Here is a 16,554-nt window from a genome sequence, read left to right as displayed (position 1 = left end):
TCAGAGGAAGGCCCTAACAATTGTCAAAGACTCCAGCCACCCCAGTCATAGACTGTTCTCTCTGCTACCGCATGGCAAGTGGTACCGGAGCGCCAAGTCTAGGTCCAAGAGGCTTCTAAACAGCTTCTACCCCCAAGCCATAAGACTCCTGAACAGCTTAATCAAATGGCTACCCAGACTATTTGCACCCCCCACGCTGCTACTACTCTGTTATTATCTATGCATAGCCACTTTAACAACCCTACCTGCATGTACATAATTATCTAATTTATCGACACCGGTGCCCCGCACATTGACTCTGTACTGGTACCCCCTGTATATAGCCCTGCTATTGTTATTTACTGCTGATCTTTAATTATTTGTTATTCTTATCTCTTACTTTTTCCTTACATTTTTTTTTGGGGGGGGGGATTTTCTTAAAACTGCATTGCTGGTTAAGGACTTGTAAGTAAGCATTTCACTGTAAGGTCTACGCCTGTTGTATTCGGCGCATGTGACAAATAACATTTGGTTTGATTTGATTTTGATAAGGGCTATTTGACCAAGAAGGAGAGTGATGGAGTGCTGCATCAGATGACCTGGCCTCCACAATTCCCTGACCTCAACCCAATTGAGATGGTTTGGGATGAGTCGGACCGCAGAGTGAAGGAAAAGCAGCCAACAAGTGCTCAGCATGTGGGAACTCCTTCAAGACTGTTGGAAAAGCATTCCTCATGAAGCTGTCGTCAAGGCAAAGGGTGGATACTTTGATGAGTCTCAAATATAAAATATGTTTTGATTTGTTTAACACTTTTTTGGTTACTACATGATTCCATATGTGTTATTTCAGTTTTGATGTCTTCCCTATTATTCTACAATGTAGAAAATAGTACAATTAAATAAAGTCCCTTGAATGAGTAGGAGTCCAAACTTTTGACCTGTACTGTATATATGTCAGAGAGAGGATAAAAGAGAGAAGGAGTAAAAAAAGTGTAAGGGAGAGAGTGAGTGACTGAGTGATGTCTATGTGTATAACAGTATGTGTCTTACCCCAGGTGAACAGTCCGGATGTGTCTCTGTATCCCAGCAGCCGTGCTCAGAACCTTCCCACAGTTCTTCCACAGACACTTAAACATCACCTTCATGGAGTTCTGTACATTACACACAGGAGGAAAGACAGAACAACATTCAACATCAGACACTTCACCCTTTTCTCACGCACTCAAAATCACATTTTATTTGTCTCATGCGCCAAATGCAACTTGTGTCGGCTTTACCATGAAATAGTAACACAAGAGGAATCAAATACACAAGAATGGAGCTATATACAGGGAATACCAGTACCAGATCAATGTGGATCTATATACAGGGAGTCCCAGTACCAGATCAATGTGGAGCTATATACAGGGAGTACTAGATCAATATGGAGCTATATACAGGGAGTACTAGATCAATATGGAGCTATATACAGGGAGTACTAGATCAATATGGAGCTATATACAGGGAGTACCAGATCAATGTGGATCTATATACAGGGAGTACCAGTACCAGATCAATGTGGAGCTATATACAGGGAGTACTAGATCAATATGGAGCTATATACAGGGAGTACCAGATCAATGTGGAGCTATATACAGGGAGTACCAGTACCAGATCAATGTGGATCTATATACAGGGAAGTCCCAGTACCAGATCATTGTGGAGCTATATACAGGGAGTACTAGATCAATGTGGAGCTATATACAGGGAGTACTAGATCAATATGGAGCTATATACAGGGAGTACTAGATCAATATGGAGCTATATACAGGGAGTACCAGATCAATGTGGATCTATATACAGGGAGTACCAGTACCAGATCAATGTGGAGCTATATACAGGGAGTACTAGATCAATATGGAGCTATATACAGGGAGTACTAGATCAATATGGAGCTATATACAGGGAGTACTAGATCAATATGGAGCTATATACAGGGAGTACCAGATCAATGTGGATCTATATACAGGGAGTACCAGTACCAGATCAATGTGGAGCTATATACAGGGAGTACTAGATCAATATGGAGCTATATACAGGGAGTACCAGATCAATGTGGAGCTATATACAGGGAGTACCAGTACCAGATCAATGTGGATCTATATACAGGGAGTCCCAGTACCAGATCAATGTGGAGCTATATACAGGGAGTACTAGATCAATGTGGAGCTATATACAGGGAGTACTAGATCGATATGGAGCTATATACAGGGAGTACTAGATCAATATGGAGCTATATACAGGGAGTACCAGATCAATGTGGATCTATATACAGGGAGTACCAGTACCAGATCAATGTGGAGCTATATACAGGGAGTACTAGATCAATATGGAGCTATATACAGGGAGTACTAGATCAATATGGAGCTATATACAGGGAGTACCAGATCAATATGGAGCTATATACAGGGAGTACCAGATCAATATGGAGCTATATACAGGGAGTACCAGTACTAGATCAACATGGAGCTATATACAGGGAGTACCAGATCAATGTGGATCTATATACAGGGAGTACCAGTACTAGATCAATATGGAGCTATATACAGGGAGTTCCAGATCAATATGGAGCTATATATACAGGGAGTACCAGTACCAAATCAATGTGGAGCTTTATACAGGGAGTACCAGATCAATATGGAGCTATATACAGGGAGTACCAGTACCAGATCAATGTGGAGCTATATACAGGGAGTACCAGTACCAGATCAATGTGGAGCTATATACAGAGAGTACCAGTACCAGATCAATGTGGAGCTATATACAGGGAGTACCAGTACCAGATCAATGTGGAGCTATATACAGGGAGTACCAGTACTAGATCAATATGGAGCTATATACAGGGAGTACCAGATCAATGTGGAGCTATATACAGAGAGTACCAGTACCAGATCAATGTGGAGCTATATACAGGGAGTACCAGTACCAGATCAATGTGGAGCAATATACAGGGAGTACCAGTTAGAGGTCGACCGATTAATCGGACTGGCCGATTAATTAGGGCCGATATCAAATTTTCATAACAAATCGGTAAATCGGTATTTTTGGACACCGATTTGCCGATAAAAACCCCCATTTCTTTTGTAAAAATTGTTTTTAATTAGGCAAGTCAGTTAAGAACACATTCTTATTTTCAATGACGGCCTAGGAACGGTGGGTTAACTGCCTTGTTCAGGGGCAGAACGACAGATTTTTACCTTGTCAGCTCGGGGATTCGTTTTTGCAACCTTCTGGTTACTAGTCCAACGCTCTAACCACCTGCCTTACATTACACTCCACGACGAGCCTGCGTGGCAGGCTGACTACCTGTTACGCGAGGGCAGCAAGAAGCCAAGATAAGTTGCTAGCTAGCATTAAACTTATCTTATAAAAAACAATCAATCTTAACATAATCACTAATTAACTTCTCTAGGGTAGGGGGCAGTATTTTGACGTCCGGATGAAAGGCGTGCCCAAATTAAACTGCCTGCTACTCAGGCTCAGAAAGTAGGATATGCATAGTATTAGTAGATTTGGATAGAAAACACTCTGAAGTTTCTAAAACTGTTTGAATGATGTCTGTGAGTATAACAGAACTCAAATGGCAGGCAAAAACCTGAGAAAAATCCAACCAGGAAGTGGGAAATCTGAGGGTTGTAGTTTTTTTCAATTGATTGCCTATACAATGACTTAGGGTTCATTTTGCACTTCCTAAGGTTTCCACTAGATGTCAACAGTCTTTAGAACATTGTTTCAGGCTTCTACAGTGAACAGAGAGCGAACAAGAGTCAGATGACTGAGAGAATGACATGAGTTCAGTGGCGCGCGCATTCACGTGAGAGGTAGCTGTGTTCCATTACATTTTTGAAGACATTGGAATCGTCCGGTTGGAATATTATTGAAGATTTATGTTAAAAAGGCCCTAAAGATTGATGCTATACATAGGTTGACATGTTTCTACGAATGTAAATATAACTTTTATTTACTTTTCGTCGTGAAATTTCTGCGCGCTTGCTACATTTGGAGTAGCTTATTGAACGCGCTAACAAAAAGGAGGTATTTGGACATAAATGATGGACTTTATCGAACAAAACAACATTTATTGTGGACCTGGGATTCCTGGGAGTGCATTCTCATGAAGATCATCAAAGGTAAGTGAATATTTATAATGCTATTTATGATTTTAGATGACTCCAAAATGGCCTGATGTTGTTTTCTGAGCGCTGTACTCAGATTATTGCAAAGTGTGCTTTCCCCGTGAAGCTTTTTTGAAATCTGTCAAAGTGGTTGCATTAAGAGATGTTTATCTATTATTCTTTGAATAACAGTTTAATATTTTATCAACGTTTATGATGAGTATTTCTATAAATTGATGTGCTCATTCACCGGAAGTTTTTGGAGGAAAAACATTTCTGAACATTACGGGCCAATGTAAAATGGGGTTTTTGGATATAAATATGAACTTTATCGAGCAAAACATACATGTATTGTGTAACATGAAGTCCTATGAGTGCCATCTGATGAAGATCATCAAAGGTTAGTGCTTAATTTTAGCTTTATTTCTGTTTTTTTCTGACGCCTCTCCTTGCTTGGAAAGGAGAGGCCGATTAATCGGCATCGGCCTTTGGTCCTCCAATAATCGGTATCGGCGTTGAAAAATCATAATCGGTCGACCTCTAGTACCAGTACCAGATCACTATACAGGGGTACGAGGTATTTGAGGTAGATATGTACATGAAGGCAGGGTAAAGTGACTAGACATCAGGATAGATAATACAAGTCAAATAAAGAACAGAGTAGCAGCAGCAAATTATTTAAAAGTGTGTGCGCGCGTTATGTGTACGTATGTGTTTGTGTTGTGTCACTGTGTGTATGCACGTATGTGTGTATGTAGTGTATGTGAATGTGTGTGGGTTTTGTGTCAATGTACCTCCCTCATAGAGAAAGGGTAGAACAGTGGTAAGAGCTCTGCCATTCATCCCATCCTCCATTAGTCAAACTAACATGTGGTCAGGGACTCCCACCAACCCACCTGTCTGCCCCATTCAGTCTGAGGAGAGGCTGAGGGGAGGCTGGTTTAACTTGCGGGGTGGTGAGAGGAGAGCGAAGGAGGAGGACTGCTCTTTGCTGTGCCATTTCTCTAACACAATACACACACCTCTGTGCCATTTTTCACACTATCGGTCCTCCGTAATTACATCATGGCCCTCCGAGAGCAATTGCTTCCGAGCAGCAGCCTTTCAGATTGTGCGTGCATGTGTGTGTGTGTGCGTGTGTATGCCTCCAGTTGAAAGCCGTTGGGCCTGATGAGGATAGACGTGTCTTAATGCTCAGATCCCTCGTCACAGATCTTTATGATGGGTGTCAGGTGGCCGTCTATTTGGCCATTGTTCAGGGCATTCATTTAATTTACAACAGAAGATGTTTTTTCATTTTTTCTTCCTGATGCCAAATAATACACTCGTCATCATCTTCTGCTTGTGTGTGTGTGTGTGTGTGTGTGTGTGTGTGTGTGTGTTGGTCCTTCGGTAACAAAACCCCTGTGCAGTTCCACATTCCAGCAGCACACAGTTAATTAAAAGAGAGACTGGTGAACGAGCAGCATTGTGTTTGACTCAGAGGAGGACAAGAAGAGAACACTTGGCTCCAGTTGTCATGGGTGATTATTTCACATGTAACCTGGGGGAAGTTTTCTGAAAACATGGGGAACAATGAAAACTAGACTCGTATCTGAAGCCAATACGTAGAATTGGAGAGTCAGAAGTTGAAAGAGGAACATAACACAGGGAGACACCAGACAGACTCCAGGAGAGGTCCTGTGCCCCTCCAGGAGAGGTCCTGTGCCCCTCCAGGAGAGGTCCTGTGCCCCTCCAGGAGAGGTCCTGTGCCCCTCCAGGAGAGGTCCTGTGCCCCTCCAGGAGAGGTCCTGTGCCCCTCCAGGAGAGGTCCTGTGCCCCTCCAGGAGAGGTCCTGTTCTTGTGGTGGATAGTTTTCTTCAAAGCTGAGAACAGTTCATTATTAATGACAACATATAGACAATGTAATAGAATAGACTAGTCTTAAATTAAACGATATCAGCAGACTCTTTTACAGAATACTCCTTTAAAAGCAAATCTGAATATATTTTATAGCACTGTTGCATGGCTGTCCTCAAATCAAACTATACTCTGATTTAGACTCCCCCTGTCTTCAATGCTCTCTATCTACCCCTTTCTTAATATCTCTGCCCTTTTACCATTCTCTATGTGTCTGTCTCCATCTCTCAGCACACCCCCTCTAACTTTCTTTCCACCACCCTCCCATCTCTCTCTCTCCCTCCATCCTCTCATTCTTTAGAATCGGTATCCAATTAAGAGATGAGCGGTGCTGTGCATCTCTCACCAGAGATATCCTATTGGTCTGATGGGAGATGCACAGCACAGCTCATCTCTTAATTGGATACTGATTCTAAAGATCGAGAAGATGGAGGGACAATCTTCATGTTTGCCAGTGAAGATATTAAAATCATTAATTTCAATGTTAGATGGGCTCATGTGTGGCTGTAAAGTAATTAAGCAGGATAAATGACTGGAGGCGCAGGGCAGGACGTGTGTGTGTGTGTGTGTGTGTGTGAGTATAGTCTGGGAATTGACAGCTAGACAACACAACAGAGCTTCAGCATCCAAGAATTCCGCTCCCCTGATAAGAATGAGAGACAAAGAAAGAGGGAGAGAAATAAAGGAGGGAATATTTAGTCATTAATTCACGTAAATGAGGAGAGTGACAAAATGGTGGCCGTCAACGGACTAAATAAATGAGAGTTGAAGCAGGGGAGCGTTCGGCTACTCTAAGTGGCCATAACATGTTGCTGGGTCCGTCCAATTAGTGTTCATGGTCTCCTCTAGTGGTGTTTGTGCTATGTGGTGGCTCAGAGACGACAACAGACAACGCCACGTGTCTAAGGATCAGTCTGTCACTTTTACTCTGTGTCCCAAATTCTACCTCAGTCAGCATGTCATCTCCCAATGTCACTGAGTTGAAGAAGGAGCTTTTACAGTAGCTAGCAGGAACACCCTTCTTTTGGGACATCCTCTGTCTTGTCAAGATCGCTGATACTGCAGTACAACCCCTTCTTAAATCAACCTACTACCAATTCAAAATGAACAACAGTCAGAAGTGTTTGAAACATTGATCTAATCAAGTGTTGGTTCTGTGTGGTCCTCAGAGGACCACAATAGCATTATGCTAACTGTTTTCGGGCTATCCTATGGGCTATCCTATGGGTTATCCTATGGGTTATCCAGTGTATCCACTAGTGTGGCTAGAATTGTATTTTTAGATGGTGAAATGAAATCGGTCTATCCACCTTGCGCTTGCGTGGGATTGGCTCGTCAAAGAGCAGGCTGCTGCCATCCTGTTCGTCGATGGCGTCGTCGGGGGGTGGGCCGTTGACGCTGGACATACGGAAGGGCTTGAAGCAGTCTGCGGATAGCGGCGGGGAGGGGGTGGACGGGTTGGACTGGTCACTAGGGCCGCTCCAGCTCCAATAGCCACTACTGCTGTAACTGGAAGGGGTGAAGCCAACACCACTCTCCTTCCACGAGCCATTCAGACCCTCTGGATGGGAGAGAGAGAGAGTCAGAAAAGTACTCAAACTTAGTACTCAACTATTTAGGAGTTCTCTAAGCAACAATTGTCACTGGGATGACATCATATATTCAGAAACACATGCATCTAACGGTGATTTCCAGCTGCATCGACTTTCAATCTACGCAGTAGTTAAAATAATATTTTATTTTAAGCGCGTTTCAAGACACCCAAAGTCACTTTATATCAGCAAGTTAAAAAGGCAATAAAATCATACTTTAAAATAAACAAGACTAAAATTACACTAAACATTATGAAAGACTAACCAGAGAACACACTAAACATGATAACAGACTTATTAGGGAAGTGAACTAGACAGGGGGTAAAAGCTAAGATAACAGATAATCCGGTGTGAAGAGGTGTGTCTTCAATGTGTTATTGAATGTGTGTATGGATTGTGAGGTTATGACATGGAGAAGGAGGGAGTTTCAGAGTTAAGGGGCTGCACTGCTAAAAGCCCGGTCTCCCTTGGAGCAGAAGCTGGTGGGATGGATGGTGTGGAGGCCAGCGTCGAAAGAGTGCAATTTTGAGTGGCACAAAAAAACAAGACCTCATTTACAGTTGCTTCACTCCAGGGACTTAGTTGAGACGTCTTGCGATTCATATAATGTACATTACAGCAGATGAAGAGAAACTCTCCTTTAGATATCACCGTGGCAAACCACTCAGCACTTCTAATTCAATCTGAAGGTGGAGACGGAACAGAGAGAGCAAAGACAGCATTCATCTTTACCTGGTGGGAGAGCTGCACTCAGGAGATACATACAGTATGCATCTCTACAGCTGCACTAGTCTACAATGTCCTCATCACGACGTGACTCAGCAAGGGGATATGTATATGAAACAGTAAATGGTTCACCAAAAACAACTTCCTTTGTCAGTTCGTTCAGAGCGCGCAGAACGACACGTACAGACGCTAGCTATCATGATCACCTCCGCAAATGTTTGTTTGTTGCCGTCTTGGGACAAAACTCAGTGGTTAAAGAGAATCTTACTTTATTTTAATTTTACCTTTATTTAAACTAGGCAAGTCAGTTAAGAACAAATTCTTATTTACAACGGCCTAGGAACAGTGGGGTAACTGCTTTGTTCAGGGGCAGAACGACAGATTTTTACCTTGTCAGCTCAGGGATTCGATCTAGCAACCTTTTGGTTACAAGTCCAACGCTCTAACCACTAGGCTACCCTGCTGCCTTAAAGGGATCACCCGTATAAAAAGAGGATACAATATTAAATTATATAAAACCATGTTTGGTCGACTCACCGCTGACTTTGACAGGGGGGCTCCTGACCAGTGGACTGCTGGACAGGCTGGTCAGAACCATGGCAGCTGTCACCTTGTCCATGTCCACTTCCTCTTCTGACTTCCTGTTAAAACAACAACAACAAACAGAGAATATTACTGTGCATGAAAACACAACAACAACAACAAACAGATAATGTGGCTGGGTCCGAAATGGCATCATATGCAGCTCTGACCCAAAGCACTAAGCCTACATTGGTAATATGGCACTGCAATATAGTGCAATTTCAGATTCCCTGGGCATGCCTCAAAACCATTCGTCAAGTCCCCCTGTGAGACCGTGATATATTGGTCAGCTCATTAATATGATCCAGCAGCCTCTTTGTTCTACGTTGATGTAACCGGCACCGTGTCTCTGACAGATAATAGACATGTTGAATGTAAACATCGCCATGTGTCTCTTAAATGGCATCATATCACCAACGCTATGGATTCATCTCTTAATCCGCCCCGATGTACTCCCGACACACACACACACACACACGATTATTATAGAGAGCAGGGAGGTTGATAGAGAAGAATTACCTAAATGATTGTTCTGATGAAATTAATATGATGTCATTCATGGATTACATATAAATCACTGATTCACTTTACCCAGAACCCCCCCAACCCCCAGTTCCTGGTCACCTTGGTGTGAGAACATAGATAATGCCACCAGACCGTCCCTTTGGACAGCACATGATTGCAGTCCCTCATATCTTTACATGGATTAAATATTGTAGATTTCACCAACACACATTAGCACAGTGATAATAAATATGTACTGTATGTGCACACACACGGAGCAGTCTAGTGGTTATGATATGGGGAGAGAATTACAAGCGATGGGGAGATGACAGTATGATGGGATTGGGAGATGACAGGATTGTGAAAGTTGTGAAATTCACGCACTTATCAAGAGAACACGCGGTCATCCCTACTGTCTATGGTCTGGCAGACTCACTAAACACAAATGCATATTTTGTAAATTATGCCTGAGTGTTGTAGTGTGCCCCTGGCTATCCGTCAATTTTAAAAACAAGAAAATGGTGCCGTCTGCTTTGCTTAAGATAAGGAATTTGAAATAATTTATACTTTTACTTTCGATACTTACCGTAAATTCTGGACTATAAGCCGCAACTTTTTTCCCAGGCTTTGAATCTCGCGGCTTAAACAATGACGTGGCTAATATATGGATTTTTCCCGCTTTCAATTTACATTTTTGTTTTAAAAACACATTCTGTGACGTGCTCAGTTTTTTGGTGGCATGAAGCTTTCATTAGACCAATGAAATTGCCGAACGGGTTAAGGTCAAACAACTTTTTTGTTTACTGTTTAGATTAAATCGAGCGCTCTCAAACTTCCCATCATTCTGATTACGGTAGTCATTTTGTCACCCTCATCATGGCAAAGACACGGAGAAATGCATATGATGCAGCTTTCAAGTTGAAGGCGATTGATCTGGCTGTTGGAAAAGGAAATAGAGCTGCTGCACGGGAGCTTGGTCTTAATAAGACGTTGGAAACAGCAGCGTGAGGAATTGACTCAGTGCAAAAAGACAACTAAAGCTTACTGCTATTTTTGTATTTTTTGTTATAAGCCGTGTTTCGTTAAAGCCTATTTATTTTGGCTACAAGCCGTGTTTCGTTAAAGCCTATTTATTTTTGTTACAAGCCGTGTTTCGTTAAAGCCTATTTATTTTTGCTACAAGCCATGTTTCGTTAAAGCCTATTTATTTTTGTTACAAGCCGTGTTTCGTTAAAGCCTATTTATTTTTGTTACAAGCCGTGTTTCGTTAAAGCCTATTTATTTTTGCTACAAGCCGTGTTTCGTTAAAGCCTATTTATTTTTGCTACAAGCCGTGTTTCGTTAAAGCCTATTTATTTTTGTTACAAGCCGTGTTTCGTTAAAGCCTATTTATTTTTGCTACAAGCCGTGTTTCGTTAAAGCCTATTTATTTTTGTTACAAGCCGTGTTTCGTTAAAGCCTATTTATTTTTGTTACAAGCCGTGTTTCGTTAAAGCCTATTTATATTTGCTACAAGCCGTGTTTCATTAAAGCCTATTTATTTTTGCTACAAGCCGTGTTTCGTTAAAGCCTATTTATTTTTGTTACAAGCCGTGTTTCGTTAAAGCCTGTGTAAAGTTCATTTGTTTCAATGTACCGGTAGGCACCTGCGGCTTATAGACATGTGCGGCTTATTTATGTAAAAAATAAGGCTTATATTCAGGTGCGCTTAATAGTCTGGAAATTACAGTAAGTATATTTTAGCAATGACATTTGCTTTTATACTTTTACTGGGTGACTTTCACTTTTACTCAAGTATGACTATTGGGTACTTTTTACACTGAAGAACACTAGAACTTCATCCTCTCTCTTATTTGTACCTAACCAAGTTCATTTAAAGGGATACTGTAAGATTCTGGCAATCAAGTCATTTTTGTATTTACCTAAGTTAGAGGTAGTTTTGCGAGCCAATGCTAACTAGTGTTAGCGCAAAGACGAAGTCTACAGGTACCTGTAGCAAGTAGAAAAGTAGTAAGCATTCTCATTTGACATTTGGTAAGTAGAAAAACGTCTTAATTGCCAGAAACTCACAGTATCCCTTTAAATCAGAGTAGAGCTGTGAACCAAGCAGTCTGCATGCCCTGCTAAACTGGCGGGGGGGAGATATCACAGGGTTTATAAACTAGAGGTCGAACGATTATGATTTTTCAACGCCGATATAGATTATTGGAGGACCAAAAAACACCGATACCGATTAAATCGGACGATTAAAAAAAAAAAAGTTTATTTATTTGTAATAATGACAATTACAACAATACTGAATGAACACTTATTTTAACTTAATATAATACATAAATACTATCAATTTAGCCTCAAATAAATAATGAAACATGTTCAATTTGGTTTAAATAATGCATAAACAAAGTGTTGGAGAAGAAAGTAAAAGTGCAATATGTGCCATGTAAAAAAGCTAACGTTTAAGTTCCTTGTTCAGAACATATGAAAGCTGGTGGTTCCTTTTAACATGAGTCTTCAATATTCCCAGGTAAGAAGTTTTAGGTTGTAGTTATTATAGGAATTATAGGACTATTTCTCTCTATACGATTTGTATTTCATATACCTTTGACTATTGGATGTTCTTACAGGCACTTTAGTATTGCCAGTGTAACAGTATAGCTTCTGTCCCTCTCCTCGCTCCTACCTGGGCTCGAACCAGGAACACATCGACAACAGCCACTCTCGAAGCAGCGTTACCCATGCAGAGCAAGGGGAACAACTACTCCAAGTCTCAAAGCGAGTGACGTTTGAAACGCTATTAGCGCACACCAGCTAACTAGCTAGCCATTTCACATCGGTTACACCAGCCTAATCTTGGGAGTTGATAGGCTTGAAGTCATAAACAGCGCAATGCTTGAAGAATTGCGAAGAGCTGCTGGCAAAACGCACAAAGGTGCTGTTTGAATGAATGCTTACGAGCCTGCTGCTGCCTACCATCGCTCAGTCAGACTGCTCTATCAAATATCAAATCAAAGACTTAATTATAACATAATAACACACAGAAATACGAGCCTTTGGTCATTAATATGGTCGAATCCGGAAACTATCATTTCGAAAACGAAACGTTTATTATTTCTGTGAAATACGGAACCGTTCCGTATTTTATCTAACGGGTGGCATCCCTAAGTCTAAATATTCCTGTTACATTGTACAACCTTCAATGTTATGTCATAATTATGTACAATTCTGGAAAATTAATTACGGCCTTTGTTAGGAATAAATGGACTTCACACAGTCCGCAATGAGCCAGGCGGCCCAAACTGCTGTATATACCCTGACTGCTTGCACAGAACGCTAGAGGAGTGACACAAATTCATGTTAGCAGGCAATATTAACTAAATATGCAGGTTTAAAAATATATACTTGTGTATTGATTTTAAAGAAAGGCATTGATGTTTATGGTTAGGTACATTGGTGCAACGGCAGTGCTTTTTTCAAAATGCGCTTGTTAAATCAACACCCGTTTGTCGAAGCAGGCTGTGATTCACTGAGAAATTAACAGGCACCGCATCGATTATATGCAACGCAGGACACATTAGATAAACTAGTAATATCATCAACCATGTGTAGTTAACTAGTGATTATGTTAAGATTGATCGTTTTTATAAGATAAGTTTAATGCTAGCTAGCAACTTACCTTGGCTTTTTGCTGCCCTCGCGTAACAGGTAGTCAGCCTGCCATGCAGGCTCCTCGTGGAGTGCAATGTAGGCAGGTGGTTAGAGCGTTGGACTAGTAACCGGAAGGTTGCAAAAACGAATCCCCGAATCCCCCCTGAACAAGGCAGTTAACCCCCGTTCCTAGGCCGTCATTGAAAATAAGAATGTGTTCTTAATCTGACTTGCCTAGTTAAATAAAGGTGTAAAAAAATATATATATATTTTTAATTTAAAAAAAAATTGAATCTGCAAATCGGTGGGCAAAAATACCGATTACTGTTTGTTATGAAAACTTGAAATCGGCCCTAATTAATCGTCCATTCTGATTAATCGGTCGACCTCTATTATAAACAACCTGTATTCCAGCCCACTGCGCCTCATGAGCATAGACAGGGATAGGTCTACCCCCCCCCATCGGGGTTTGGTTGGGCGGCAGGGGGTAAATGGGAGAGATGGCCATCAGCCAGAGAGAAGCAGTCTGTCTACAGTCTGATGACATCTGTTGAACTTACACTGTTCCACCAGACAGACAGATGTGCTAACAACTTTCTTGTGGTTGACTGACGGTCCAAACTCTAGAAGACAAATGGCTTAGACAAATGGCTTAGTAGGGTTGGCGGGGTGGTGGGAGAAAGGTAATCTGAGTGAAAAGGAGAGAGAGAAACCAATACCTCCCCTCCTTCTCACTCCCCAGACATCTGTGCCTTTGTCTTTAATGGTTCCATTGAGGAACCACTCGGCAGCCAGCACCCTCCTCGCCCTGTTCCCTGTCCCAGCCCGGGATGTTTCCAGTTTCTGGAACACCACCAGGTGTTTCACCTTGGGTGTAAAAATAATAAGCCATTGTGTTACAGACAATTTAGCTCGACATGTGTCCTTGGCGATTGTCCTGTTTGATTGAATCGTTTCAGGCTCTTTCATTCTTTAGCAACAGGTTATTTACAGGTGATAAAAGATGATCGAGAACCACAGGAATCCCAAACAGACAGACATAAAAGATGAAGTTTGATGGGACATAACGGGCTCTGTACTGTACAGTGTACACACTAGCCATTTCCTCAGATGTACCGCATCATAAAACAACATGTCTTACATTAACACTAGTCTCTTCCTGCATGTCTAAAATGAGTTTGGCTAAGACTATTTGAACACTGACTCACTACGCGTACTGTAATAGCTCTGCGAACTCATGAACATTTGCTTGTATAACTAATGACAAGATATCTTCTAAACACAGACCACTTACTGTTGTTGGAGTTCAGCTAACTTAACTAATCAATGACAATTAAATGAGAGGTTTTGATCCAGAACAAACAACCTTTTCTCTCTTTAGATAAGACGTGACGTGGGGAGTTTGACATGGAACATAAGTACAGACATTCCAGGTATAATGTGTCACACACACACACACTTTCCCAAAATTCCCCAAAACAAATTATGGCAGGCGTCCCATCCCACTCACACACAGTCATTCATATCTGGCAACTTTATTTTCCGTGTCACCGAAAACCATTACTCAAAAATAATGAAGCCGATTTAACTATCTGCAGGGAATTCCCCCCAAACTCTGCTTAGTGAGAGCCCTCCTATTCCTACACACAACCTCCCCCTCACCTCTGAGAATGAACTCTGTTTTGCTCTCTCCTACCCCTCAACTCTGTTTTGAGCTGGGTGTAAAAACAGGGAGAGGAGAGCAGAGCAGGGGGCTCCAGCGGAGAGTTAGAGGGGGCTCCAGCGGAGGGTTAGAGGGGGCTCCAGCGGAGGGTTAGAGGGGGCTCCAGCGGAGGGGTAGAGGGGGCTCCAGCGGAGGGGTAGAGGGGGCTCCAGCGGAGGGGTAGAGGGGGCTCCAGTGGAGGGTTCGAGGGGGCTCCAGCGGAGGGTTAGAGGGGGCTTCCCAGTCTCTTTGATGTGGGCGTAGAGCGGGGCAGCTCATCTTTAATTACAGTCGCTGGCCTATGACGCTCATTTCCTCTTGAATAATTGACTATAAATCAGACACCTCCTGCTAAAAGCTAAACACCCTCCAATCTCTCTCCCCCTCTTATCTACTCGGATGATACTTCTATCGTCTGTCCACACACGCACAAGCACACATACAGACACAGATCTATTAATGACACGGGGCAAGGACATGAAGGACATTAAGACGAACCTCCCACCACACACACACGGAAGAGATGCATTCCAGACAAAGGTCATGCCTTCATCTCACAGGGGTCGTGGATAATAAGAGAGCGAGAGCATTCTGTTTTTTCATGACATTTTCTGTGTGACTTCCACATCAGATCTTTCCTCCTTTCATTTGAGTTAGTGTGCTTAGCAGGTGTGTTTTTGCGTGTCACTGTCTGAGTGTGTGTGTGTACATGCGTGCTTGTGCATGGGTGTGTGTGTGTGTGCGTACAGTCTGATGCTTTATGGGCACTGTTACAGCCTTATCTAAAATGTATTTAAAAATAAATAAAAAAATCTCAATCGATACACAATACCCCATTATGACAAATCAAAAACAGGTTTTTAGAAATGTTTGCAAATGTGATAAAACAGAAATACCTTATTTACAGTATTCAGACCCGTTGCTATGAGACTGGAAATTCAGCTCAGGTGCATCCTGTTTCCATTGATCATCCTTGAGATGTTTCTACAACTTGATTTGAGTCCACCTGTGGTGAATTCAATTGATTGGACATGATTTGGAAAGGCACACACCTGTCTATATAAGGTCCCACAGTTGGCAGTGCATGTCAGAGCAAAAACCAAGCAATGACATCGAAGGAATTGTACATAGAGCTCAGAGACAGGATTGTGTTGAAGCACAGATTTGGGGAAAGGTACCAAAAAATGTCCAAGAACACAGTGGCCTCCCTCATTCTTAAATTGAAGAAGTTTGGAACCACCAAGACTGTTCCTAGAGCTGGCCGCCTGACCAAACTAAGCAATCGGGGGAGAAGGGCCTTGGTCAGGGAGATGACCAAGAACCCAATTGTCACTCTGACAGAGCTCCAGAGTTCCTCTGTGGAGATGGGAGAACCTTCCAGAATGACAACCATCTCTGCAGCACTCCACCAATTTATAGGGCCCTATGATTTCCACGAAGCGGAAAACGCGGACATCTACATTCTGCAATGTGAATTGTCCGCATGCAAATTGTGATATTCTAAACGACGAGCTATCGTGGTGAAATATAGCGATGCATAATGTCAGCAGCTGTCTGCCTCTCCATCTAGCTAACTATCACTGTATCTATATTGTGTTTACACTTGAAATTTAAATAACACTTATTTTGGTTAAAACATATTTAAAGTTTTTCCTCATCTTTCATTGCAAGTGTTGAAAACCAGTACTTCCTGGTGGATGTGATTTTCATGGACAGATGCAACTACTCAAAGTTTTCCCAAGCTGTACTAGCCTCCCTCCACAGCAACAAT

The 16,554-nt window shown here is 42.1% G+C and overlaps 1 protein-coding gene across 2 annotated transcripts in view; it reads right to left on the bottom strand.

Annotated features, from left to right (window-relative positions):
- The window catches only part of znf704 (zinc finger protein 704), a 96,923-nt gene that overhangs the window by 6,788 nt on the left and 73,581 nt on the right, over positions 1-16,554 (bottom strand). For both annotated transcript variants that reach the window (XM_014178263.2, XM_014178264.2), the window contains exons 3-5: positions 8,888-8,991; positions 7,343-7,593; positions 1,030-1,130 (exon numbers count right to left, since the gene is read on the bottom strand). In XM_014178263.2, the coding sequence (XP_014033738.1) occupies positions 1,030-1,130; positions 7,343-7,593; positions 8,888-8,991 (456 nt within the window). The remainder of the gene's footprint in view (positions 1-1,029; positions 1,131-7,342; positions 7,594-8,887; positions 8,992-16,554) is intronic.

The sequence above is a fragment of the Salmo salar genome, chromosome ssa27, assembly GCF_905237065.1.
Source record: "Salmo salar chromosome ssa27, Ssal_v3.1, whole genome shotgun sequence".
In the NCBI taxonomy this organism is placed as follows: Eukaryota; Metazoa; Chordata; class Actinopteri; order Salmoniformes; family Salmonidae; genus Salmo; species Salmo salar.
Note: the sequence above shows the minus strand (reverse complement) of the source record. Positions and strands in the feature narration are given on the sequence as shown.